This window comes from Camelina sativa, chromosome 7, assembly GCF_030686135.1.
Source record: "Camelina sativa cultivar CO46 ecotype springtype chromosome 7, ASM3068613v1".
Lineage (NCBI taxonomy): Eukaryota > Viridiplantae > Streptophyta > Magnoliopsida > Brassicales > Brassicaceae > Camelina > Camelina sativa.
Genome location: NC_141886.1, coordinates 30,264,814 through 30,291,999, shown reverse-complemented (window position 1 = coordinate 30,291,999; position 27,186 = coordinate 30,264,814). Strand labels below are relative to the sequence as shown.

General features: G+C 34.4%; 4 protein-coding genes and 1 pseudogene across 6 annotated transcripts; 3 read left to right on the top strand and 2 right to left on the bottom strand.

The window, feature by feature from the left end:
• Positions 1-13: 13 nt before the first annotated feature.
• On the bottom strand, positions 14-1,720 carry LOC104705057 (putative F-box/FBD/LRR-repeat protein At5g56810; annotated as a pseudogene). Its single transcript, XR_015560852.1, has 3 exons — positions 727-1,720; positions 497-634; positions 14-412 (listed from the first exon to the last, which is right to left on the bottom strand). The product of XR_015560852.1 is annotated as a putative F-box/FBD/LRR-repeat protein At5g56810 (transcript).
• A 5,205-nt stretch (positions 1,721-6,925) lies between these two features.
• On the top strand, positions 6,926-9,660 carry LOC104705056 (jacalin-related lectin 20-like). The gene is made up of 6 exons (XM_087458667.1): positions 6,926-7,069; positions 7,364-7,567; positions 7,912-7,921; positions 8,214-8,536; positions 8,623-9,078; positions 9,160-9,660. The coding sequence occupies exons 2-6, from the start codon at positions 7,370-7,372 to the stop codon at positions 9,409-9,411; spliced, it is 1,239 nt and encodes a 412-aa protein (XP_087314793.1). The 5' UTR covers positions 6,926-7,069; positions 7,364-7,369; the 3' UTR covers positions 9,412-9,660.
• Positions 9,661-10,918: 1,258 nt separating this feature from the next.
• Positions 10,919-14,976, top strand: LOC104705055 (uncharacterized). Of its 2 annotated transcripts, XM_019227174.2 has the most exons (6): positions 10,919-11,355; positions 11,447-11,730; positions 11,837-11,935; positions 12,007-12,078; positions 12,192-12,311; positions 13,838-14,976. In XM_019227174.2, the coding sequence occupies exons 1-6, from the start codon at positions 11,022-11,024 to the stop codon at positions 14,831-14,833; spliced, it is 1,905 nt and encodes a 634-aa protein (XP_019082719.2). In that variant the 5' UTR covers positions 10,919-11,021; the 3' UTR covers positions 14,834-14,976. The 2 variants fall into 2 exon arrangements, with proteins under 2 accessions (XP_019082719.2, XP_087315870.1); XM_087459744.1 differs by lacking the exon at positions 10,919-11,355 and having other exon boundaries at positions 11,462-11,730; positions 12,192-13,613.
• Positions 14,977-19,664: 4,688 nt separating this feature from the next.
• On the bottom strand, positions 19,665-22,001 carry LOC104703126 (uncharacterized). The gene is made up of 9 exons (XM_010419072.3): positions 21,790-22,001; positions 21,432-21,512; positions 20,986-21,035; positions 20,688-20,765; positions 20,537-20,594; positions 20,404-20,453; positions 20,115-20,223; positions 19,978-20,039; positions 19,665-19,895 (listed from the first exon to the last, which is right to left on the bottom strand). The coding sequence occupies exons 1-9, from the start codon at positions 21,871-21,873 to the stop codon at positions 19,853-19,855; spliced, it is 615 nt and encodes a 204-aa protein (XP_010417374.1). The 5' UTR covers positions 21,874-22,001; the 3' UTR covers positions 19,665-19,852.
• Positions 22,002-24,223: 2,222 nt separating this feature from the next.
• On the top strand, positions 24,224-27,169 carry LOC104703124 (vacuolar-processing enzyme alpha-isozyme). Its single transcript, XM_010419070.2, has 9 exons — positions 24,224-24,569; positions 24,932-25,096; positions 25,197-25,353; positions 25,434-25,519; positions 25,601-25,800; positions 25,885-25,933; positions 26,041-26,253; positions 26,353-26,556; positions 26,769-27,169. The coding sequence occupies exons 1-9, from the start codon at positions 24,372-24,374 to the stop codon at positions 26,949-26,951; spliced, it is 1,455 nt and encodes a 484-aa protein (XP_010417372.2). The 5' UTR covers positions 24,224-24,371; the 3' UTR covers positions 26,952-27,169.
• The last annotated feature ends 17 nt before the right edge of the window (positions 27,170-27,186 follow it).

The following is a 27,186-nucleotide window of genomic DNA, read 5'->3' as shown; positions in this document are numbered from 1 at the left end:
AATATTTATGATACAATAATGATGTCAACAGTTTATAATCTTCTTTCTCAATCTAATCTAAAACTTCAGATTAGAAAATAACATCATATCTGGCTAAATTTCAAATACAAGATGACGTATTTCTAAAATTTAATTACAAGCTGACACATGGTTGAAGCTTTAGACATAGATTTCAACTCATTAATCATCATCAGATTATTCTCTGTGCCCATTGAATGTAAAGAGATCGTAGCATTCTTTAAACAACGAGCATAATTCAAATCGTATACCGCAAGTTCTCTGTCTTCATCTGTCCCTGAGTAGCCTATCCATTGAAAAGTCTCGAGATGGAAGCTTAGGCATTCAGGAACGGAGCTCGGTTCGGTTTAGAGAGTAAACACGGTTGATCCTCGATATCATAGTTGGGATGTGTCTGAGAAACGTAAAAGCATTGGATTAAATTAATTCAAAGCTTTCGAAAACATATTCTTAATTAGAAGGTAAATTGTGAGTTTACGTGGTTGAGCTTGAGAGCTTGTAAATTAGGAAAATCTTTCAGCAAACTCAGAAGTAGATTCGACTGAAAATTCTCATAAATGTTTAGCTCCAGATAAAGAAGCTGCTTGGAGATGAATCTATTTGTACGGTGAAAAACCTACACGCAAGAAAACAAAGCTAAAAGTATTTATCATGAAAACTTCAAAGAATTAACAAAACGCCTTGGTAGCGGGAAAAGAAAGATCTTACCATTGAAGGATATAAATCTAGCCAAAGATGCTTAGCTGAAGTAAGAGCTTTAAGAAACTTTCCAGTTTTTGACAAATTAACTGCCACATGTGCATCTACCAATTTTGGCATGTCCTCAACAGAATCAAAACTACCTCTGCGATCCTTGATCTCCAAGTACTTCAAAGAAGAAGCATTTATCTCAATTATTGAGTCATCTTTAAAATTATAAGCAGCCTCTTTGGTGATGAATAATCTTTCTAGAGAAGGGACTGATATGGAGAACAAAAAACGGCCGACAGTGCAAAGTCTTTGGAGGAAAAGACATTTAAGAACAGGACAAGACGATAACAGTCTACCGAAAGATTCTTCGCTGTTGAAGTTCACACATGTGAGATATAAAGTTTTCAAGGACATGAAGCAAACTGGAGAATCAGCAACATCAATAAGAATCTGGCCTTGGAGTTTCAAAACAACTACTGTGTGAAAGACTCTGAGGTTATTTGGGAAAGTGATAATACTATAATAACGAGGGTAAGACGTAGACGTAGAAGTGACTGTGACTTCGAGGAGAGTGGAACCAATTCTTGGAAACAGCAGTGAATTTAAGAAGTCAGAGGAGGGATTCTTAAGTTTGAGGTTTAGGGTTTTAAGAACCGGACCTTTATGTAATTCCAGTGACCTCTTGCAGAATTTGTGATATCTAAATGAACCAATGTTGGGACAAGAGTTCTCATCATACTCAAGTGTTGGCATCATCTTCCACAGAGATGTCCATCGTTTAGATAGCAAACTTGTGGCCATAGCATCACTTACATGAATGAATGAGAGTATTCGGAAAAGCAAATCGTCAGGTAAGTGAGTAATCCTATCTGAATATGTAGGTTCAGTTTCCAATCTTGCAGCTTTCATTGCTCAATGGTTTAATCTGAAGAAGGGGAAAGAAACCCTAATTTTTGGCGTAAGAGTAGAGCAACAGAATCGTCAGATATCTAATTTTGTTTTAAGTTTCTATCTTTTTAATCAAATGAGATTATTAAATAAGGGTTTTTAAAGAGGTAAAAGAAATAAAATTAGTTGAAAGATCTCACCTTAATTACTTCTGTTTGATTTGTGTTAAATAATATTAGTTAAATTAGATAAAATAAAATTAGTTGAAAGATCTTACATATTATAGCTTCCTATATGAATCCACCTTCAATTAATTTACTCGAATTTTCGACAGTTTTGAGGCGATTATTTTTAAGTTTGACAATACACTTACTTTTTTGGAAAATAATATCTAAAATCATGAATAAATAAAAACTAAACAGTATTGTTTGTTTTATTTTTTCTTTTTGTATAACTCAGACTAAATCCTCGAAACTTCTAATATTTTAATAACTCAAAGTAAGTTGATCCACCGAAACGTGTGAATCATGTGATGTGCGTCTAAAAGGATTTACAGATCTACGCTCAGAGCTTTTTAATTATTTAAATAAAATTAAAATCTAGATCAAATACCAAATTCACAAGTTAATAGTAAAAATTAGGACAATCACCTTCTTATAAGAAAACAAAAAATCTATATATATTATTGTAAAATTAAAAATCTAAACTGTTATTTGATAAACGAAAGGAAAAAAGATAACTAGCCAAACAAAGTATTGATGAATACATAGTCATACATGCCAAATATACTATTGTATATTCAACTACACAAAATATATGTATTACATGACCACATGCATGTATTATATGACGTTATGCGATCAACATCATAAACATATAATTCAGTACACCGGTTAATTGACTTCGGCGAAGACCGATGTTGACTATGGCGTTGACCAACACTTAAAAAAAAATTATTATAGTAAATTATTTATGAGTTTTCATGATTAAAAGAAATTTTCTATTCAATATCTAAATATTTTTTATATATCTCTAATATATTCATTCTTATAATTAATTACTTTTTATTTTTCAAATTAAAGTAAATAGTTAAATAAAAATCATTTATAATTATTTTCAAGATAAAAAAATTCATTTATAATAATCTTCAAGATATAAAATCATTATAAATGATCTTGAAGATATAAAAACAATTTATAATTATTTTCAATATATATATATATATATAAATCTCTCATAATCAGATTATTTAATTACTAGAAAATCAATAAAATCAAATTCAACTACTTTCATTAAAAAATAATATGCAAAATATTGAGTATATGACTCATTGCTCTAAATTTTGCATGGTAAATGTTATAAAAAAATGTATACACTCTTTACTTTAAAATTTACATACTCAAAATAACATATAAACAACAAAAAATTAACAATATTTACTTTTAACATATGAACATTTTCATTTTTACCCTCTTTTACATAATCACAATATGTTAAATTAATTTTTAGAAATTTTTTTTAAGGTTTGGGTTCTCTATATTACATTTAGGATATATTTAGGAAATAGATTCAATATATCTTTAGATATTGAATTAACATATAAACAACAACAAAAAAAAATTCAGAATATTTACTTTTAACATATGAGCATTTTCATTTTTACCTTTTTTTACACAATTACAATATGTTAAATTAATTTTTAGAAGTTTTTTTAAGGTTTGGGTTCTCTATTTTACATTTAAGATATATTTAGGAAATATATAAAAAATATTTAGATATTAAATAGAATATTTTTTAATTAATAAAAACCATAAATGATTTAATATAATAATTTCTTATTTTTAATTTTTAATTTTAGAAATTTTTTTTGGTCAACACCGGTCTTCACTGGAATTAATCAATCATTGTACCAGATTGTATGTCTATGGTGTTGAACACATGACGTCATATAGTTCATGCATGTGACCATGTAATACATATACTTCGTGTAGTTGAGTATACAATAATATAGTTGGTATGTGTGACCATGTATTCACCTATACTTCATGTAGCTAGCCATCTTTTTTCCTAAACCAAACCCAGAGATAATTTCATTTTAATTATAATATCTAAATCGTAATCAACTCATTTGTAAACTCAAATTGAAATATAATTTTGTTTTAATTGTAAAATTTAAACCCTAACCATCTCATTTGTAAACCCAAATCGATATATAATTTCGTTTTAATTGTAAAATCAAAACTCTGACCACTTCATTTTGTAAATCCAAACCGACATATAATTTTGTTTTAATTGTATAATCTAAACCTTGATCACCTCATTTGTAAACCCAAACTAATATACAATTTCGTTCTAATTGTAAAATCTAAAGTCTAATTCTCATTTATAAACTTAAACCGATATATAACCTTGTTTAATTGTAAAATCTGAACCAAGCCAATATGTAACTTTATTTAATTTAAAGTATACAGAAGTTGTTTTGTTTTTTAATTTAACTAGATGAGTACCCGTGCACTGCGCATGTTATCTTTTCGCGATATGAACAGTTACATTTTTACTGTAAATATCATATCGTGCATTGAGTAATAAAAAATGAAAACACAAACCATGGTGATCAATATCATATCATGTGACTTGAAAATTTGGAGTAGCCATCACACATGATTAAATCTTTTTTTCTTCTCTGGGACTATAAGAGTAAGGAAAAAAACTATGGTAAATTTGGCCAATTTCTTAAGTCTTATAATCTATTCTACCTCTTAAGAATCAAACACAAAATGACCAGTTTATGCTTATTCTATAGTAAGATTACATTTAACAACACACATACCGGTCCTAGATACATAAAACAAAAATTTAGAAATAACACTACTCAAATACAAAATCCTTAAGGTTCACCATAGTGAGAATGAACTTGCAATTCTGTGTATAGTTGAGCAGATAGAGTTATAAGAAAAAGTTTGTAGAGAAGAAAAACAACACAACAATGTAAACTTAAAGAGAGAATGTATGTATATAATCACTTACAAACTATAATTAGAAGACTAATTAAACATCTTTCTCTATATATTCACGACTCCTGCCATATAAAAGAGTATTCTTTGAATATGCTTGATCTTCAAGTTCTCTTTTCTCTGTAATTGACCTTCATCTTTCACATCTTCATTCACTACAAAAAAAACAGCAGGATGCGAGAGATATTATAAAGGAACAGTTACTAAAGCAAGGGAAAGTGAAAAGAGTCGAAGTTTCAGTTACTACGAAAATCAAGCAAAGGAAGACGAAGAGTATCAGTCAAACAACATAAAGAAGGATGAGCATGTGGCACTCTCTCTATTGCTGATGTGACAGAAGAATAGAGAGAGTTAGCCAACTTTCATAATATAGATTTAAATTTTTTTTTTAAATGAAATATTACTCTTTCTGTTTCACACAGAGTGTCACTTTGACACATTTCACACAAAATAAGAAAACATTAAAATATACATGTATATCCTTATTTAATAAGTGATTAATGGGTTAATTTAGTTATAGATTAAAGATAAAAGTAGGAAATCTAATGTAAAAGATACATTGAAAAATCTAAAATAATGCATTGGAATTGTAAAGTGACACTCTTTGTGAAACAAAAAAAGATCTCTAAAATGATACTTTTTGTGAAACAGGGAAGTATATAAAAGATTATGATCGATTGGAAAAAAAGAAGTTGAACAAAAGGATTTGCATCCTAAGGATCAACCTAAATATTTTTTCTAAGACCATCTCCAATGGTTTTGCCTATTTTTTCTTCTATAATAGAGAAATTCTATAATAGAGATGAGTTTTACTCTAATTGTCCTCTATTCTCACCTCTAAAATAGAGATTGCTATTTTTTTAGAGGAACCTTTGTAAAAAAAAAATATGGTTCCTCTATAAATAGAGGAAAAAATAGCAATCTCTATTTTAGAGGTGAGAATAGAGGACCATTGGAGTAAAACTCACTTCTATTATAGAGTTGCTCCAATAGTTTTCCCTATTTTTTTTTGCCTCTATAATAGAGATCTTTATAATAGATGTGAGTTTTACTCCAATCCACCTCTATTCTCACCTCTAAAATAGAGTTCTTCTATTTATAAAGGAACCCTTTGTAGAAAAAAATAGAGTTTCTCTGTAAATAGAAGAAAAAATAGCAATATCTATTTTAGAGATAAAAATAGAAGTGGATTGGAGCAAAATTCACCTCTATTATAGAGAATCTCTATCATAGAGGAAAAAATAAAAGACTATTGGAGATATTTTATAGAAGTAAAAATAGAAAATTATTGGAGATGCTCTAAAAATTAAAATACTAACTTATAAAAACTAAAATAAAAGTTAAATTTAGATCTTGGAAGGACGAGTCTCGATATTGTTGTCGCTGTATTTCGAGATAAAAGTTAAGTTGATACTTGAGTTGTGTGCCTCTGTAATTAAGTGATCTCTAGAGGATCTGAAGATCCATCCTCTCATTAAGACTTCCGGATCCTTCTACAGATTTATATATTTGGGAACATGGTTTATATGTAAAGATAATAAATTCAACCACTATCACTGCTTCTACGCATCAACATGCATGTGCTTCTGCATGATACCTTTCTTTAACTAGTTAATGTATTTCGTTTATACTGTATCGAGCATCTTAGTTACTTAAGATATATATACAGTATAAAATAGACATTTTCAAAGGCTAACGCTAAACACAAAGAAGTCAAGTATACAGTGCCCATACAGGTAGCTTTTTTTTTTTTTTTTTGTCAAACCCCCATACAGGTAGCTAAAAGTCTAAAATTCGGAAGTTGCATTTTTATACTTGAACTTAAGCAGAGATTTGTGAACAAAAACAAAAAAAAGCAAATGTATCTCTAAATATGTGTGTTTTTAATTTGAACGTCTTATATCTTAAAACCAGGAGAATAAAGCATTTTTAGTTTATTGAAAATTAGTTGGCCTCATCCACTTACAGCTTATTTGGGAATTGTTTGGAATGGATTCAGGATTTATTGGACAGATTCGGAATATCTATGAGTTTTATTAGGATTTATAGTTTTTCGAAAAATTCATAATTACTAGACGATTAGTTTGGGTAGTGCATGTTGGAGGTTGGCCACTGGAATAAATTTAAGTCACTAATAATGTTTAAATATTCTCTTATACTACTACTAGTGTGTAGTGTCTATCATGTACATTAAATCACGACTAATAACAAAGTCACATATCATATTTTAAAATAATAAATGCTGTCTTTTTTTTTATGCAGTACACATATAGTAAACCAAAATATGACCGCATTAATAAATTTGCTTCTAGATAATCAAAGAAAACGAAAACCAAAAACTGTGTATAAAAGGGGCACCTCCTCTGCTCTACCTACTTATTATACATCATTTCTCCACATTGTTCATCAGCTCTCTTTATCTTTATCTAGCTCTCTCTTTCTACCCTTACGCATAAGAGGTATGCAAAATCTCTCTTAATAGTATGAAACCACCATGTAAAACGTATTGTGACTCTTTTTAAACTGTAGAACGTGAGAAATATCTCCAAATGTCTTAAGGTTATATTTTAATCAAAACTGCTTATACTTTTTCACCCAAGAATTAGGGTTCGTCATTCTATTCCTGTCTTTAATTAGTTTGTTTCTGAAAATGATTTTGTGCATTTTCTCAAGTGGGTAATGTTTTAGAGATACCAATGACTAATTATGGAACAAAATAAAATCTTTTTTTATTGAATAATGTTTTGAATCAGTTCTCGATGGCCCGAAAGATGGAAGCTAAAGGCGGAAAGGGAGGGAATCAATGGGATGATGGAGGCGACCATGAAAATGTAACAAAGATACATGTACGAGGTGGTCTTCAAGGAATTCAATTCATCAAGTTTGATTATGTCAAGGCTGGACAAACAGTTGTTGGACCAATCCATGGTGTATCAGCTAAAGGTTTCACACAAACGGTAAGCATGTTAAATATAGAAATACCTAAACTTTTTTTATTTTAAGATATGAGGTTCTATCCCGTATTGTACATGGGGTAACTTTTTAAAGAAAACAATGTTTTGAAATTTGAGTACAAAAATAATCGGTTGTAAAGGTAATATGTATGATGTTATATATAGATGCACATGTATCCTTAGTATCAGACTTTTGATTACCTTACGCTTAAATTAGAACTAATTGAATCTCTCATCCATATAATATTATTATTTTTAGTGCATTATTAAATTTGGAACTTTTACATCATTTTATACCTCAATTGGTGAAAGACTCATTCAATATAATATACTTTTTTTTAATATAGATTAATATTTGTATGTAATATAGCTACTTATTTTAAATTAGAAGAGTTCCAGTTACTATCTTTTAAATAATGTCAAATTACATTTTAAATATCTTAAATTTATTAATTACTTCTATTTGTTTATATATTATATAATAGAGTACCAATAATAAAACTATAAATATATAGTAACTTGGTTCTGATCATAACACCCATATTATTATATTGGGTATTATATGAAATTTTGGTGAAGTCATTCAGTTTTAGGTTGAATTAAGAATAAAATGAATTGCAGTGTTTCCTTCTTGTTGAGTACTAAGAAGATCCATGGGACAAAATCATTGGGTTCACACTTGAAGTCCCTAGTGGAAACAAAATCATTGGGTTCCATGGATCTGCTGAGGCAAATCTAAAATCTCTTGGAGCTTATTTCACACCACTTGCTGCCATTAAATTGGAATACCAAGGCGGTTCTGGAGGCAGCCCATGGGACCAGGGTTATCACACCGGCGTAAGAAAAGTCTATGTTGCATATGACTCCACTGGGATATCGCATATCAGGGTCGACTACGACAAAGACGGCAAAGTGGAAACGCGTCAAAACGTGGATATGTTACATATGAATCCGCCAGGAAAACCAAACGAGGTTCTAGTTTGAACGTTTCTTACTTTTTAAAAATTTTTATTGGAAAGATATATAAATCTAAGAAACCCTTTATTTGTGTTTTGCAGTTTGCAGTGGACTATCCATATGAATATATTACATCAATGGAGGTGACCTGTGACATAGTCCGTGGCAGCACAGACCGAGTTAGGTCGTTAAGTTTCAAGACATCAAAAGACAGAACATCTCCTACATATGGACATAAGGGTGGGCGAACTATCGTGTTTGAGAGCAAAGGGAGGGCTCTTGTCGGGCTCCATGGAAGGAGTTGTTGGGCTATGGATGCTATAGGTGCATATTTTGGTACGATCCCTATTCCTCCTCCTCCTCCCACGGAGAAACTACAAGGAAAAGGTGGTGATGGAGGTGAATCATGGGATGATGGAGCTTTCGATGGTGTGAGAAAGATATATGTGGGACAAGGTGATAATGGTATTTCATCTGTCAAGTTTGTGTATGACAAGAACAACCAGTTAGTCCTAGGAGAAGAGCATGGAAAGAAGACTATGCTTGGATACGAAGAGGTGATTATACTACTTCATTGTTATTTCCTTAAACTAACTATAAAGTTGTATTATTGTTTTTTTAATGAACCACTTTCACAGTTCGAGTTGGAGTATCCGAGTGAATACATCACGGCAGTGGAGGGTTATTATGAAAAAACATTTGGAAGTGACTCTGCAGTAATAATCATGCTTAAGTTCAAGACCAATAAACGAACCTCTCCGCCTTTTGGAATGGAATCTGGCGTTAGCTTTACACTCGGGAAGGAAGGTCACAAAGTGGTCGGGTTCCATGGAAAAGCTAGCCACGAGCTTCATCAGATTGGGGTTAGTGTCGCACCAATCACCAAGTGACGTCCTTAAACTATATTCTCATATTGAATTTGACCATGCATGTTGGTTAAGGGCCTCTCTCGTATCTCCACCCCTTTACTACGTACGTGTGTAGTCTCCAATGGTTTTATTTTGAAATCTATTTCAATTAAGCAATCTCGTGTAATAACAGCAAGGTTTTCGAACCAGGTTGACTTTTAACTATTAAAGGATAATCTATTTTATTGTTGACAAAATAATAAAGAACAGCTACGTCAGTTTATCTCACAATTCTGAGTTAATAATTTCATTTTGATAGGATTTTGATCGCAAATTGACCCTCAGAAAACAGATTTAATTAGAAACAAATTAGTTAAAGACACATAAATTAAATTATTATGGATGCAAATATGCAATATACAAACAAGGATTCTCACAGTATATAAAAAATATGTATTGATCTATGTATTGTCGTTTTTCCAAAAAAAAAAAAAAACTATTTGTTGTTAATTGATATTAACTTTAGAAGTCGTAATCTAACGTAGTATCATAGTTCAATCCACGTCAGTCTGACCCAAATTTGATATATCAACCTTTACCTGAAAATATCAAATTCTATGATTAGAAAAGCCATTATCTCGAAACAACATATTATAAACACAATATACCGCAATAAGAGTAATTGGACAATAATTTGACAAAATATATAACATATATGGGTTTATTCTTCATTACCAATTGGTTTTGTATTAAAAATTCATATTCTAATATCAATTTATAGTGATTCACCTTTAATACGAAAATTATATATATTATCCATGTTTTCAAATTTTCTCAGTTTTCTTCTATCTCTCTATTTTTTCTATTTTATTACGTAAAAATTAATTTCTAGCATTAGTAACTCACATGATCCCAGAACACTTATCAAGTTCGTCGTTAACGACATGTGTATAAAAACACACACATACAATCGTCTCCCTACTAATTTAACTATTAACCATAATGCTTATAAATGCTCTTATATGGTCTACATCTCAATTATTTTCAATGAAGCATTTCTAAGCATAAGACTTCTAAAAAAGTCGTAAAAATACAATGGTCTCCCTACTAATTTAACTATTATTGTATAATAATATCTAATTTTATAATCTTATGTCTAAATGCTAACAGTTGTACCAATCACATGTCATCATATTAATACACAATAGCATACAATTTTTACAGCATATCGTTGTATTGCATATTACTATTGTTTTAATATTAGCAGTGCCAATCAATCCCTCAATATTTTGCATTTTTTATTTTATTTTTAATTATTCCGACATCAAAATGTAATTTTCCGATCGGTGTTTTAATAATAATGTAATTTCAAGAAAAAGAAAACTATTTTCTCTATTTTTTCCTTTTTTTCTCTCATTTTCTCTATTTTTTCCTATGTTTCTAAAATTGTGTAGAAAGAAAAATGTTAAAAGTTAGTAAAGGTAAAAAGGATAAGCGGTTAAAAAGTGGGAAAAATATCAAAATGATACAACAGCAAGGTTTTTGTCCGCATATATAAACAATCTTTTTACACCTCTCTCTCTCTCTCTCAGACTTTTGCTTCTCCTTATCTCCTCCGCCTCTTTCTAGGGTTTCTCTCAAATCATCAAACCATGGCGGACGAATCTCAATACTCATCCGACACTTACTCCAACAAACGCAAATACGAAGAACCAACCGCTCCTCCACCATCAACCCGCAGACCCACTGGCTTCTCTTCTGGTCCGATCCCATCTGCTTCACCTGATCCCATCGCAACCGCCGTTCCTCCGCCGTCTTCTTACAACAGCGTTCCTCCTCCCTTGGATGAAATCCAGATTGCTAAACAAAAGGCACAAGAAATCGCTGCTCGTCTTCTCAACAGCGCTGATGCTAAGCGTCCTCGTGTTGAGAACGGTGCTTCTTATGATTATGCTGACAAAGGGTTTAGCTCATATCCTTCTTCTGGTTCGTTCTTTAAATCTCTTTTTGTACTTGTGTTTATGGAATTAGGGTTGAGATTAAACCTAATTGATTCGTGATTTGGTCTTTGATGTAGAGGGTAAGCAGATGTCAGGGACGGTTCCATCTTCGATTCCGGTTTCGTATGGTAGCTTCCAGGGAACTACCAAGAAGATTGATATTCCGAATATGAGAGTTGGTGTTATCATTGGTAAAGGTGGAGAGACTATTAAGTATCTTCAACTTCAGTCTGGAGCCAAGATTCAGGTCACTAGAGATATGGATGCTGACCCTAATTGTCCTACAAGGACTGTTGACCTAACGGGGACGCCTGATCAGATTTCAAAGGCTGAGCAGTTGATCACTGATGTCCTTCAAGAGGTAGTACTCCTACTTCAAGTTGTTGCTAATGATAGTGACTAAGTTGGTGTGTGTTTCAGGTGATTGAAGTATATTACTAATGCTGTGTCTAATAATTTTGGTTTAGGCTGAGGCAGGTGGGTCTGCTGGTTCAGGTGGAGGCGGCCGTAGGATGGGTGGACAAGCAGGAGCTGATCAGTTTGTTATGAAAATTCCTAATAATAAGGTACTTGGTGTTCTAGAGATAGGCTGATTTCTGTAATCTGTGTCTTGTATGTAATACATAAACTGTTCTAGGTTGGTCTGATAATTGGTAAAGGAGGTGAAACTATCAAATCTATGCAAGCTAAGACTGGAGCTCGAATTCAGGTTTGTATTTTCTTTTAATTGTTCAGCTTCTTTGTGAAACAATATTATATACCAGGCTTCTTTTTGTCTCCAACTGGTGAAATGTTATTCATCCTGTAATAATTTGTCTGCAGGTTATTCCTTTGCATTTGCCCCCTGGAGACCCAACTCCAGAAAGAACTTTGCAGATTGATGGGATAACCGATCAGATTGAACATGCTAAACAATTAGTTAATGAAATCATCAGTGGCGAGGTATGTTTAATTGTTTTGTTTGTTATGGATTGTGGCAGGCTTCTGCAGTTTCTACTTTTCTACCTGAAATTGATATTGTGTTTTGATTACATTATATAGCTGTCATCAGCCTTAGGTTTTTCTAGCGTTTTCTTTAAAGCTGCTCTGTTATTCAGATAATAGGTTATGTAGGCTATACTAGTTTCACTTAGTTAATGTATCAAATCCTAGTACTCAGTTTTGCTTATGATGAGCTATAATTGTGCCTTCATTACCGTTGGTATTAGCTCCACTGTATATGCATCTACAATGTTGTGCATGGTTCTTCTATTCCACTTGTTTGCAGGGGTCGGTTCTTTTTGAGACTTTTTTGGATTTTCTTGACTAATTACAAAAGATATTTCTTTTTGATATTCGTTACCATCATCTTGTTAACGAGGTTGCAAGAGATTATATGTTGCTTCTTCCTTACCTTCATTTTCTTACTATCTTTTTATGGCAGAATTTTATTGACCCTTCCTTATATCTTACTCTCCATCTTTTTTAATAATCCAAATTTACTATGTACATAACATGGTTTCTCGTGACTCCTCCTATCAAGAGATATTCTTAGCACATTCACTTTTCAAATTGTATTTTTCTTAGTAGAAAAATTCTGTTGTCTATGTTTATGGAGTATATGCAGACATCTATGTTTCATCGCTTCTGGCCACAGACAAGGTGGTTGATCCTACACTGGTATGGGTAGCCTTTGTAAGGTTGCTGAATTGTTTTAGTCCAACCTGTGGTGATAGTTTTTCCAAACAGTGTTATACAATAATGTCACTTTTTGTTAAATTGTGCTTAATTATTTGTGTCAAATCACTTCCGTTCAGCTATTACTTCTAGTTTTAATCATCAGGGTATAACCAAAGGTGGGCGACTGACATATGAAGACCTATTAGCCATTTTTTCGTGCCAATATTTTGCTAACCTAGTAACTGTTTGTTTTTATTATGCCTTTTTTGCTTGCATCAATTTTTCCTGGATTCATATCTCGCTGAACCCTTCAACCATAATTTACTCCAGAGAGTTCATACCTCAGCTTGAATCTGATAATATGCATGAGTATTGATATTGTTGAAAACAGCACTCTTTAGTTGGTATTAGGTTACTTTGCTGCACAAACATTGCCTTTAGAACATAGGTTCCATGTAAATATATATGTTGCTTTTCTGCAAAAGCTTCTATAGTATTCGTGGTTTTTCTTGCACCCATTTATCTCGGATAGGGAAAGGGATGGGCTTCTGCAGGAGTAACCCAATAATTTCACCAATCAGTACGGTATGTAGGCATCACCATTACCCTTCTAGAATATGATATGATCTTGGTTGATCCTATATGGACAGATGTTGGTAAATTACGTAACCTTGTATTCCTCTCGATCTAGTCTTTGTTATCTGCTTTATATGTCTCTGCCTCTGTGTTCATGTGTTTATATGCTGTGTCATCCTTTTATTTCCCTGAGTAAGTTACCTTAGCTTATTATAATGGTTTGTTTTATGCAGAACCGTATGAGAAACTCCTCAATGGGTGGAGGGTATCCTCAACAGGGTGGTTATCAAGCCCGCCCGCCATCAAGCTGGGCACCACCTGGTGGTCCGCCTGCACAACCTGGTTATGGTGGTTACATGCAACCGGGAGCATATCCTGGTCCACCTCAGTATGGTCAATCACCTTACGGGAGTTACCCTCAACAAACTTCAGCTGGCTATTCCTCTACCTGGGATCAATCCTCTGTGCCACCATCTCAGCAGGGTGCGCAAGGTGAGTATGATTATTACGGTCAGCAACAGTCACAGCAACCAAGCACTGGTGGTAGCTCAGCCCCACCGACCGATACCACAGGCTACAATTACTACCAGCATGCTTCTGGTTATGGCCAAGTTGGTCAGGGATACCAGCAAGATGGGTATGGGGCTTACAATGCCTCGCAGCAATCAGGATATGGTCAAGCTGCTGGTTATGATCAGCAGCAGGCTGGTTACGGCAGCGCCGCTAATCCGAGTCAAGAGGAAGACACATCTCAAGCTGCTCCGCCATCGTCAGCTCAGTCTGGACAGGCTGGGTATGGTACAACTGGTCAACAGCCTCCTCAAGGAAGTACTGGTCAAGCAGGGTATGGAGCTGCTCCAACTTCTCAGGCTGGTTACAGCAGTCAGCCACCAGCGGCTTACAGTTCTGGATATGGAGCTCCACCACCGGCTGCAAAGCCACCTGCTTATGGTCAGAGCCAGCAGTCTCCAGGTGCTCCTGGCAGCTATGGTAGTCAGTCTGGGTATGCTCAACCAGCAGCGTCAGGGTATGGACAGCCTCCAGCATATGGGTATGGTCAAGCACCTCAGGCATATGGGTCTTATGGAGGATACCCACAAGCTGCTGCTGGTGGGGGCTACTCGTCGGATGGATCGACTGGAGCCGCTGCCGCTGGTGGTGGTGGTACACCAGCTGCACAGACTGCTGCTCCACCTGCTGGACCGCCCAAGGCATCCCCAAAAAGTTGATATGCCTAAGGATAATTTTCAGCTGTTATTACAATACAGGCTTCCTTGCTCTATCTTTTTCTTGAGGATATCTTAATGTTTGTGTTTGACGTTTTAGTTTCTACATTAAAAGATAATGGTTAATGTTATGTTTGGTCGGTCCACTGTGTGTTCTTATATCAACTCAAATTTACCCCAAATGTGAAAAAAGTAAGCTTTCCCACCGAAACTTATAGATTTGCCGCAACTCAGAAAAAATACATCATAAGTTATACAATATCTTTCCGCATAGGCCTAGGCATTTTAATCGAATCCGAAACCCGAACCCGACCCGAAGTAGGCAGTTCGGTTCGGGTACGGATAGTACTAAATACCCGATCGGGTGTAGTTCTCATAAGGTTCGGATATCCGAACCCGATCGGATATCCGAACCAATTTAACCTATCTTTACATATATACATTTATCTATACAATATACATCTATAATTATACAATCCCTAATTTTATTATTCCACTAACCTGCGATAGCCTGTTCGATTTCTCATTTTCAAAATCGAGGCAAAGTGAATCGTGATAAAGGTGTAAAATCCCCAATTGTTCAAACTGGAAACTCTACAGTTTGATAAACCATCATCTCCTCCCTCTGCGACTTCACGGAGGCCATCACAGGTACATCTTCTTCTCTTTTTAGTTGTGATTATGAAACTTCAACCTTAATCATACACAAGTATTAGACAGAGCAGTATTTTCGATATAATCAATTAGACCCTCTTAGTGTTTTTATATTCGATATCTCTGTTTTTGCTGATTTTTGATGATATTCGTTGATGATGTTCGTTGATGATGTTTAGGGTTTAGATATATCTGTTCATTGGTTCTGATATATCTGTTCTTTATTAACTTTTCGACTTATCATTGATTCAGTTTATAAGATTCATCATCTCTAACTTATAGTATTTTTTTTATTTACAGATGGATTCATCATCTCCAACTCATGATAACAGAGATAGAGAGAGGTACGAACATGAAGAGGAAGAAGACTATTTGACACCGGATTCTAATATAAGGGGTAAAAGAAAACAAACTCATGGTCAATCAGATGGTGGAGGAACTGCTGCTGAGCAAAATAAGACTCCAAGGAAACTTACGCCAAGATCCGGTGTATGGTGCCACTTCACAAGAGTACCTGGAAGCCGAGACAGATGTACCTGCAACTATTGTGGGAAGGAGTTAGGATGTGCTACAAAGTCAGGGACAAAAAACTTATGGAATCATAACAATATATGTAAGGCATTCAAGGCGTGGGAAGAAGGTCAAGATGCTACGCAAGGACAAAAGGTTATTAATCAAGAAGGAAACCTACATAGTGCAAGAGTGCCTGAGCATGTTTTCAGAGAAGCACTTAACCAGATGGTGGTGATAGGAGAGCTACCATTGTCGTTTGTAGAATCCATGGCATTAAGATTCTTTTGCATCAAGGTTAGTCTTCTCTTAACATGGTTAACATTCTCTTAGCAACTTCTTTATTATATATGTTTTTACTAATCAAAATTTATCTTGTATAATTTGTTTAGGTAAACTTGTATAAGCCTCACTCAAGAAGGACAACAACAAGAGACATAGTGAAAATGTATCATGAGAGGAAGGCCACACTTAGACAATGGTTTATTGAGAGTAAGCAAAGAGTGTCACTCACCACTGATATTTGGGTATCCTCGGTAACAGGTATGTTTTTTTCAAGTATATTATGATCATTCTTATTGTCGATCATGTTCTCTTCTCTAATATGAGCTCATTCTTTTCTTTTCTTTTTCTATCAACAGGTTCAAGTTATATGGTCATAACAGCACACTACGTTGATAAACATTGGCGGTTGAAGAAGTTAATAATTGGATTCAAGTATGTGCTGGATCACAAAGGTAAGACAATTGCTAGCACTCTTCTACAATGTCTTGCTGACTGGGGGATAGAGAAGGTGTTTACTGTGACTATGGATAATGCAACTGCTAATAGCAATGCTTTGGATGAGTTTCAGTCTACCTTCTCTCAAATTAGAACAGATTCTCTAGTGTTGAATGGAGATTACATGCATATGAGATGTGTTGGGCATATTATAAACTTGATAGTTAAGGATGGATTGACTGAAATGGATGTTAGTGTTAGTTCAGTCTGCAATGCCATATCTTATGTCAGATCAGGACCAAATAGGAGAAAGGCATTTGAGCTGCGAGTGGAAACTGGTAGATTTACGAAGGGTAGTTTGCCTTTAGATGTAACCACTAGATGGAATTCGACATATTTAATGTTGACAAGAGCAATTAAGTTCAAAGGAGCGTTTGATAGGATGGAGTGCGAAGATAAGCTCTACAATGATAATTTCCTTGAGTATGATAATGGAGAAAAAAGGCTAGGACCTCCTTTGACGAATGATTGGCGTAAAATAGAAAGGTTTGTGAAGTTTCTTAATGTTTTCTATCAGGGTACATTGGTAGTATCTGCCTCCACTACTTTGAATGCACATAAGTGCTATGGTGAGATAGTAAACATTGCAATGGAGCTTCAGTTACTCTGTCTTAATACCGATGCTGACGTGAAGGTTAATGCCGAGAAGATGTATAATTAATTTGACAAATATTGGGATGGCATCAAGAACATAAACAGTATGTTGGTAATTGCTAGTGTTTTTGATCCGAGAAAGAAGATGGAGTTTGCAAATTTGTGTTTTGCGGAGCTGTATGGAGAAGATAGTACAACGGCTTAGGGGTTGAATGATTCGATTTTGATTGTCATGCGTGCGATGTATGCGGAGTATAGTGAAAGATATGCTAATTCAACATCTCAAGCATCCGGTCAGTCTCAATCATCATCTCAGGCTACTGAAGTGAGGCAAATAGATGGGTTATTTGACTCAATGGAAGATGAATTTGATGGTTATAACCCAATGGAGCAGAAGTATGATACATTGCTTAGAAAGATAGGAGTTAGAGATACTAATGAATTGGAAACTTATTTGAGAGAAGAAGTAGAGAATCCTGAATTGATTATGGGCATTAAGTATGATATTCTCTCTTGGTGGAAAGTCAACAGTGCAAGGTATCCCATTTTATCCAAGATGGCTAGAGATTTATTTGCTATGCAGGTTTCTTCTGTTGCTTCTGAAAGTGCTTTTAGCACTAGTGGAAGGATAATAGAACCATATAAAAGCTGTCTTACACACTACATGGTGGAGGTTTTGATGTGTACTGAACAATGGTTAAAACAAGATATTCATTTTGAAGAAAAGGTTCTTACAAATGCACAGATTCTTGCAGAAGTTGAGTTTGAAGATGAGCTTGAAAGAGGTATTTTTTCTTTTGTCTATTTGTTTGATGTTGATTACTAAGATACAATCTCTAATACTTTTTTTGTTTGTCATTTTCTTTTCAGAGTTTGAAACTCTAACTCTCTAAGTGGTTAAAGAAGAAGAGGGGTTCGAATGAGATGATTGTTTTTGTAAGTCGGCAATTGGGATCGTTTGGATGAAGAAGATGAGATGATATGATTGTTTTTTACTTCTCTACTTACTCATCTCTAAGACTTTAAACTTAGTTTTGGTTTTACTTTTTTATCTCTTTAAAACTTTAACTCTCAGTTCAGTATTTCAATTCATATAAGACTTTTGATTTCGGGTTTTTCATTTAATTTCGATTAGTTTCAGGAATATCGGGTATTTTTATCAATTTCGGATAAAAATACCCGAACCATATCGGATATCTGTCGCCAAATTCGGATTTCGGGTAAATCCGAAAATACCCGGATCCGAATACATTCGACCCGAACCCGACCCGATTCTATAAAATACCCGATCGGGTTTTATATGTATACATCCGAAAATCCGAACATCCGGAGATCCGAACCTGAACCCGATCGAATACCCGAATGCCCAAGCCTATTTCCGCATTTCTCTATCGGTAACCCTTGCACTAATAAAAAAAGTTTATCGGTTTGGAAATCTTTAGAAAAAGTTTACATGTGAAAAGAAAGAGAGACTTGGGCACATCAAAGTTTATAAAAAGAGTTTAAGAATGTGGCTTCATTTGGAAATAGATGTGGAGAATGCTCACTAAGCCAGATTCATTTATTGGCTAGGGTGTTCAAATCAAAAGCAGATAGTTTAGTAAGCCTGGAGCATTATAGTTTAGTAAGCCTGAACCTCTAATGCTCCACTAGCTCTAGAGGTTAGATCTTCCTATGCTTGAAGAAGCATTCACGAAGCACAAAGTATGATCTAACAAGGAGCTCGAGCTGTGATAGGGAATTGGGAATCACTTGATATATGGAAACACCAATGGCTCTCAGCACCAAACCAGCTATTCAAGTAATAAACTTGCTTTCAAAGGAACACCACCAGGTCGATGAGAGTGGTGGAGACATGATTTATTATCGTTGCTGTTCTCTGATGAGGATAAAAAAAGATTTTGGAACTTAGACTGGGAGGTACGGCCGCAAAAGATAGATATGCCTGAGAGTATAGTAAATCAGGACATTATTCAGTTAAATCTGGGTGTTGGGTTATGTCGTCATGTGTGAGATCATCAATAAGAGAAAGATCCCCCAGGAAGTGCTCCATCCAAATCTGAAACCTCTCTATTAGCAACTGTGGAAAACAGACGCTCCACCTATAACCTTCTTCACTTTTTTTGGAGATGTTTGAGTAACTGTCTGTCAGTAGCTGGGAACCTCTCTTACAGACACTTGGCCAAAGACAACACCTGCATTAGATGTCCATCTTGTGTTGCGAACTCTTTCAATGTTCCTTTGCACACCTAACTTGGGCTGTCTCTTTCAATGTTGTTGAGCAAAAGAAAAAAAATGGTTCTGAAAGATCTCATGTAGGTTTTTAAGCACAGAAATGTTGGTCTGTCAATTTATTCGATACATATATGTTTGCTAATATAATAAGCCGAAGCTTTTTAGTTTTGACATCATGCCGAAGCTTGTTAAGGAGCAAAGATGAGTATGTGAGAAGGCTGAAGAGTAAAGTTGGAGCAGATGATGTCTTCACTCAACTTGTGAAAAACCTCCACCAGTCTCGGCCTTTGTCCTACCAAACGAACAGAGTTTGCAACTGAAGGATCTTCACATACGAAACAAAAAAGACTAATTTGGTTGAGATTCAGGCTTACTTGTGATCTGAAGGATTTGGTCTGATCTCATAAACAATTGTCGCAACAACATCCCTTTTCAACTGTTAAGACCAAAAGGTTCAACTTAACCAATTGCAATACCATATGATAGCAGCAGCATTCATATACAAACTTACCTGGGTTGCTTCACCTTTGAACCCAATATAACGAATCTGGGTTGTGTCACCTCCAAAACTCTCAGGGAAATGCAATGTGATGTTCCCAACACTCTGGAATTTTGAATACCTAATCACGGCGCAAATCACATTCTGATCAGACATCTCACTTATGACCAGTTGACGAAAAAGCATGTATAGTTCAGTGAAGGATTACGCTCGATTCATATAGAGTTATTAAGATTCATTACATAAAGTATGTAGAGATTATGTTACAACCCAGTGAAACGATATAAGTGTAGAGAAAAACCTGGTCTGGTATTCTAAGACTCCTTGCAAATTTTCAGCTAACTCCCATTCCTTCATAAAAAACTCACAAATGTTTCAGCATAAATGCATTTTTCTTTGGCATTTCAGTAAACAAAAAACTCACAACGGAATACCTGAACGGCTTGCATACTCTCAACATCTGAGAAGTCAATCCCTTCACGATTGATAAACCTAGTTTTGAGACAATAATCAGCATTTTTGTCTTTCTGTAATGAAGGAACCATATGCATACAGGAAAAGATTTATAGGGTAGTTTAAACATACACTCTCAACTTAGAAGGACTTGTTCCTTCAGGGCCACCAACGATTGATATGCTTTTGATCTTGACGTCTGATGTGAATCTACGAGAATCATGACAACATGGAAATAAATGAATGCCCATCCAAAAGTACTAATAATTTCCACAGTAGTAAGACTATATCTAGTTTCTCCCAAGCTTCAGTCAAGTTAACAATGATATGAAGTCACTATATTTCTAAACGCAAACCAACAATATCGGTAGAAAATTGAATTCACAGGTCGGAAAAAAAAAAAAAGGGAACAACAAAGAGCTGAACGTACGGTACAAAAACAAGCAATTCAGGGTCTCCCTCATTGCTCTCCAAGTGCTCCTGTACACAAAGAAAAAAACAACACCAGTTCTTTTAGACATAAATCATACACAGAGTATAATTTATGTGAGGTATAGAGTATAATTTATAAGTCACATTTTATAAGAAACATATAAAATGATATTGGTTAATGAATTATAAACACAAGTCACATAAAAGGCTTAATTTTGTATGTGAGGTACAGGAAAATATCGTAGGGGCTTAGTTCTTATCACATACAAGGAGGTTGCCTAGTGATTGAGGTTGCAAGAACAGTAGTGTATTCCCTAACAATGATCACATACTAGCTTGTGGTGGTACTCAACACAACTAGTTAAAAAAGGTTATCATTAACTAAAAAAGGTTATCATTTGTTTCTGCAAAACATAAAAAGATAGTGAAGAATATTAAGAGTACCCCAGAAGAGAGTAATCGCTGTTCCCAAGCTTTGAAGACTGATTTTGCACTTCCGGAAACAGATTCATTCAGAGCAGTAACCTGAGATCAAGTTTATACAACACAACTAGTTAAAAAAAACTACCTACTCTTGCTAAGGATACAAAACCAGAGACTGATTCATACATGAACTCAAAAATTCTTATAGTTTCTGTATCTGAAACCCCTAAAAATCAGAAACCTCACAAGTCCAGCATCAATCGGAATCTTTTAAATTGTTGGGATTCGTTAACCTAGAACTTAAACTGCCTAATTACAGATTCAATGTGATGATTGGAGATTTTAAAAACCATATGATTATAGAGAGAGGGAGGGAGACCTTGGAGAGATCAATGTGTTTGTAGAGAGACCAATCAGAGGAACACTCATGATCCTCGCAGTTGTGATCATGCGTACACGACATCTTTTTACCAAATCGGAACTCGTCTCGTCTCTTCGGCTAAAACAATCTCGCCATAGAAATTTCGAGAAATCTTTAGAGCAAGTGAGGAGAAAAGGTATCAAACTAAATAAATATCATCGGTTTCACTTAAAAAAAAAAAAAAAAAATCAGACTAAACGACATCGTATTAATAAGTTTGTTAAAACGCAGCGTTTTGTTTTTTGAGAAAAAAAAATCGTACAAACGCTAGATAAATAAGAGGAGATTCTCAAAAATAACACAAAAATAAGTTTTTTTCCAAACTTATCACAATATTTTTAAAATTCCAAAAATAGCATCAATTAATCTCTTAAATTAAATTATATATTCAAAATACTAAACTCTACCCCTCAAAACTATACCCTAAATGTGAAATTGAGAACCCAAATCTAAAAAACAAAATTCTAAAAATTAATTTTAAATATTTTAATGTGTTAAATTATGCTATTTTTGGAAATTTATAGAATGTGTGCTATAATTGTCCACAAAACTTTTTTAGTACTATTTTAGGGTATTTCTCGTAAAAATAAATCCTTTAAATTTATATATATATATATATATCTGTTTCAAGTTTTTTTTTTATTTATTTTATTTATTTATTTATTTTTTTAAATCTTTAGAGGTTTTTATTTAATAAAATATGTCTATTTAGGTTTAATAATTTTGGTCTTTATCTGTTTCAAGTTTCAACGAATTGTTGATACAACTTGTGCTTCCTGGTTCGGACTTTGGATTATCGAACCATTTTTGTTATAATCGGTATTAGTTAGAACAAATCATTCTTCATAGTAGATTATCTCAAACTTAACATAGTTCGTCTTTGGAACTTGATATCAAACTCTTCTCATAATCTTCAAAGGCACGGTCTAAAACAAGATGTAGCGTTGTCCAACAACAAAAAAGTAAATATTTTATCTCACAATTTTTGAGCCAGTTCGACACTTCAACATATTTTTCCAAAAACACTTGTTTCTTCTATTAATTAATCTGTGACAATGCTTTATTTACTAGCCCGATTTTGGGCATGTCCCTATGGTGCATCACGTGACCCTTTTAGTTATGTTACCAGAATTTTAGTTTTATTTTTAAGTCCTAAAATCTGAAATTGACAATAGTTTATGCCTGTAAAACTTGAACCCAAAATCAGAAACTTAAATAGTATTATTTTTTGCACACATGACAACAAATGCACAAGACCAAAATCTTATTTGAACATTATAGAATCTTTAGAAAACACAACATACTCATTCCGGCCAAAAAAATTATTAGATTAATTAAAAACAAATTTAACTTTGAGTTTTAATATGATATGATTAATAGACTTGAAAATTTCTATTGTGGCAATCAAAAATTTAAAATCTACATCGAAACTAATAAACCGACCGACTCATTTTCCACTACTAATAAACAAAGATATACATAGTTGTGACGATTTAGGGGAAAAGGATCATCGTGACCGAATTAAGTCTGATAGCTTCACGGTGACATTTACGCTATACTCAGGATTTAGTGCCCAAAAAGTAAATGTCACTGTGAAAAAAGGCAAAACTTATATGCATGATTTAGTGCCCAAAAGCCCAAACTAATGCCTTTTTCTTTACCCTTTTTTTTGGGCAATGAAACAAAACAACTTTCGTTTTTTCATCATTAAAAGGGGAAGGATCTTATGTTTCCCCAACCTTGAATGGTTCTAGTTCTAGCAATCAAATCGTAATTCAGAATCATAAGTGAAAATTTACCAAATGACAAAGATGAAACTTAATTTGGTAAATTAATTGCTAGTGTTAGGTTTTAATTAGAAGCAAACAAAAAGATAGAGTTGTCCAAAAATGATAAAAATGAGGATAATAATGTAACATCCTATTTCATTTAACTCAAACACATTGGACCATTTCTTTTCTTCAGATTTGGTGTTATTTAATAGTTAATTTTCATCGGATTTTCCGATTTAAAAGTCAGAAAATTCTCGTAACTCTTTCTCCTTCATTTATGTTTAACCCTAATAACTATATTCATATATGACAAAAATTTACCAAAACAAAATTTAAAAAGAATGATATACTAATCTTTGATTGATATATAATAAAACTTTGATTGATAACAACATTCCGCTGTCACACAACTGTGTATTTGGAAGTAAAGAAATGCCATGGTAGTACAAATTAGTGATATCTTCTTCTTTTTTTTTTTCTAATAATAATTATGATAATTTTTTTCACTGCTGTATTATTATAGAACTAAAAAAACATCACATCTTATTTATGGCTTCAACAAAACCAATCTATTTTTTTTTAATAATAAAAACAGAATAATCTGTACTTATCAAAACTCTAGTATTAAAAAAATTGTACTTGCGTGTATAGACAGAACAAGTAATGGGGCAGGCGTTAGGTTGGCATCAGATCAAAGATTCATTATTGTTTATAAATAGGAGGACCCGCCTCCCAAGATTCTTATCCACGTCACCTTCCTAACACACAATGACCCCCCTCGCCGTCTCCTTTCTCGTCCTCTCCCTGATCTCTCTAGTCGCCGCTGCCGCCTCCGATAACATCATCCGACTTCCTTCTCAAGCTTCTAAGTTCTTCCGCCCACCAACTCAAGAGAACGACGATGGTTCTACTAGGTGGGCTGTTCTCGTCGCCGGATCCAGCGGATACTGGAATTATAGACATCAGGTATCGATGTGATCCTCTCATTTCGAAATTTACGAAATTGCTGATGATCTTGTTGGCTAGTTGTTTTTAGTCAATGCTGGTTAAATCTTACGTTTCTGTTGATCATTAATCGAAATTTCGAAATTACGAAATCGCGGCGCCGGTTTTGGTATTTCTCGGATTTGATACGATCTTTGCTAGTTGGTTTAGTCTACAAGGTCCATTTCATTTTTTTTTTTCAATTTGAGCGACAAGTTCTTGTAATACTCGAATCTTAGGGTTGGTTACTGTTTTGTTTCTTTTTTTGAAACAATGAAGTTTTTGTCAGCCCCCCCAAGTTAGTTTGGTAAAGGCTAATTGATCATTTGGTAAAAATTTTGCAGGCGGATGTTTGTCATGCGTATCAGCTTCTAAAGAAAGGTGGAGTGAAAGAGGAGAATATTGTAGTGTTTATGTATGATGATATTGCAGAGCACGAAGAGAATCCAAGGCCTGGAGTTATTATTAACAGTCCTAATGGAGAGGATGTCTATAACGGAGTTCCCAAGGTTTTTAATCTTTGGATTTTGTTTTAGATTTTTAGCTACGGTTTATGGATCTTTTGAAACGGATTTGTGATTTGAATTGTTGGGGTTTTGCTTGTGGCAGGATTATACTGGAGATGAAGTCAATGTTGATAACTTATTTGCTGTGATCCTTGGAAATAAAAAAGCTCTTAAAGGAGGAAGTGGCAAAGTTGTAAATAGCGGTCCAAACGATCATATTTTCATATATTATAGCGATCACGGTGGCCCAGGAGTGCTTGGTAAGTTCAACCCTTTTTTTCTTCTTAAAGTAAGTTTTTGAGAAAAGTTTGATGACTTGAGTCTCTATGTTTATGTTCAGGGATGCCAACTTCTCCATATCTATATGCAAAAGATCTAAATGATGTCTTAAAGAAAAAACATGCTTCTGGAACATATAAGAGCTTGGTACATTGACAAGATTCTTCTGATAATGCTTTATTTGTGAGCTGCTTGTGATTTGGCTTGATCATATTCTCGTGGATGCAGGTGTTTTATTTAGAGGCTTGTGAGTCTGGAAGTATTTTTGAAGGCCTTTTACCAGAGGGTTTAAACATTTATGCCACAACCGCATCGAATGCAGTAGAAAGCAGCTGGGGTACTTATTGTCCTGGAGAGGATCCTAGTCCTCCTTCTGAGTATGAGACCTGTTTGGGTGACTTGTACAGTGTTGCTTGGATGGAAGACAGGTATTCTTAAGAACTTTTAAAATATGACAAGAATATTTAGTATTCTCTATGTGATCCTAATTCATTTGCTTTCAATTCACACAGTGATAAACACAATTTACAGACAGAGAGTTTGCACCAGCAATATGAACTGGTATATGCTTATGTTTTGTATATTTGTGATTTAAGTTTTGTCTGGAACTCTTTCGAGTGAGAACTGTTTGTGCATTGAGCATCAAAACGAATAATTTATTGTTTCAGGTGAAAAAAAGGACAGCAGGTACTGGTTCATCTTATGGTTCTCATGTTTTGGAATTTGGAGATATAGGACTCAGCAAGGAGAAGCTTGTTCTTTATATGGGCACAAACCCAGCCAATGAAAACTTCACCTTTGTGGATGAGAATGCATCACTAAGGCCACCTTCAAGAGTTACAAACCAGCGTGACGCTGACCTTGTCCATTTCTGGGATAAGGTTTATTATCCTACTCTCTTTGCTTTTCCGGTGATATCTACGGAAAAATATTGTATGTGGTTACTTAACCTATATCAAAGTGATTTTTTTTCCATGTAGTATCGAAAGGCACCGGAAGGTTCTGCAAGAAAAGTTGAAGCTCAGAAGCAAGTCATTGAAGCAATGTCTCACAGACTCCACGTCGACAATAGCGTTCTATTGATTGGGAAACTTTTGTTTGGTTTGGAAGGTCCTGAGATACTAAATAAAGTCCGGCCTTCTGGAAAACCACTTGTGGATGATTGGGACTGCCTTAAATCTATGGTACTCTTTTGCCTCTCATTAAAAACTTTGCTATTTAAGTTCTTCCATCAAGGTTTAAGTAAACTCTATATGGTTAGTATTAAACAATGTCTTTAGATGGTCAAAGAATCTTATCCTACCCAATAGAAAAGGAAACATCTTATTCTGATGCAAGACGCAAAATACCTTCAAGATATGTTAAGATAACATCATCTCCTTCATGTGGTTGTTAGGTGAGAGCGTTCGAGAGGCACTGCGGATCGTTGTCTCAGTACGGAATAAAGCACATGAGGTCGATCGCAAACATATGTAATGCAGGCATTCAGATGGCGCAGATGGAGGAGGCAGCGATGCAGGCCTGTCCGTCCATCCCTGCCGGTCCTTGGAGCTCTCTTCACCGAGGATTCAGTGCTTGATCCTCATCTCCCCATCAATGTTTGTTTATATCCATGTACGATGATAATAACATCTATGTATATCTTAATACCAGTTATAATCCTTCCTATGTACACAAGTTGATGTAAATATTGTATGCTTAAGTTATTGGTGTGAGTATCAAAGATAAAAGAGATAAAAGAAAAGTGATTGTAAGTATTTTCAGATAATTATAATATGCAGTAAAAGCAACGATAAACGTTTGTGTTATAGTGA

Coding starts and splice junctions, on each gene's coding strand:
- LOC104705056 (XM_087458667.1), top strand. CDS start 7,370: ATGGCCCGAAAGATGGAAGCTAAAGGCGGAAAGGGAGGGAATCAATGG. Junction 8,537..8,622: donor CGCCAGGAAAACCAAACGAG/GTTCTAGTTTGA, acceptor TGTGTTTTGCAG/TTTGCAGTGGACTATCCATA. Junction 9,079..9,159: donor CTATGCTTGGATACGAAGAG/GTGATTATACTA, acceptor CCACTTTCACAG/TTCGAGTTGGAGTATCCGAG.
- LOC104705055 (XM_019227174.2), top strand. CDS start 11,022: ATGGCGGACGAATCTCAATACTCATCCGACACTTACTCCAACAAACGC. Junction 11,936..12,006: donor TGAAAATTCCTAATAATAAG/GTACTTGGTGTT, acceptor AAACTGTTCTAG/GTTGGTCTGATAATTGGTAA. Junction 12,079..12,191: donor AGACTGGAGCTCGAATTCAG/GTTTGTATTTTC, acceptor ATTTGTCTGCAG/GTTATTCCTTTGCATTTGCC.
- LOC104703126 (XM_010419072.3), bottom strand. CDS start 21,873: ATGTCGTGTACGCATGATCACAACTGCGAGGATCATGAGTGTTCCTCT. Junction 20,224..20,403: donor GTCTTAGAATACCAGACCAG/GTTTTTCTCTAC, acceptor CGCCGTGATTAG/GTATTCAAAATTCCAGAGTG. Junction 19,896..19,977: donor CCAAATCCTTCAGATCACAA/GTAAGCCTGAAT, acceptor TTCGTTTGGTAG/GACAAAGGCCGAGACTGGTG.
- LOC104703124 (XM_010419070.2), top strand. CDS start 24,372: ATGACCCCCCTCGCCGTCTCCTTTCTCGTCCTCTCCCTGATCTCTCTA. Junction 25,354..25,433: donor CGGTGGCCCAGGAGTGCTTG/GTAAGTTCAACC, acceptor GTTTATGTTCAG/GGATGCCAACTTCTCCATAT. Junction 26,557..26,768: donor GGGACTGCCTTAAATCTATG/GTACTCTTTTGC, acceptor TGTGGTTGTTAG/GTGAGAGCGTTCGAGAGGCA.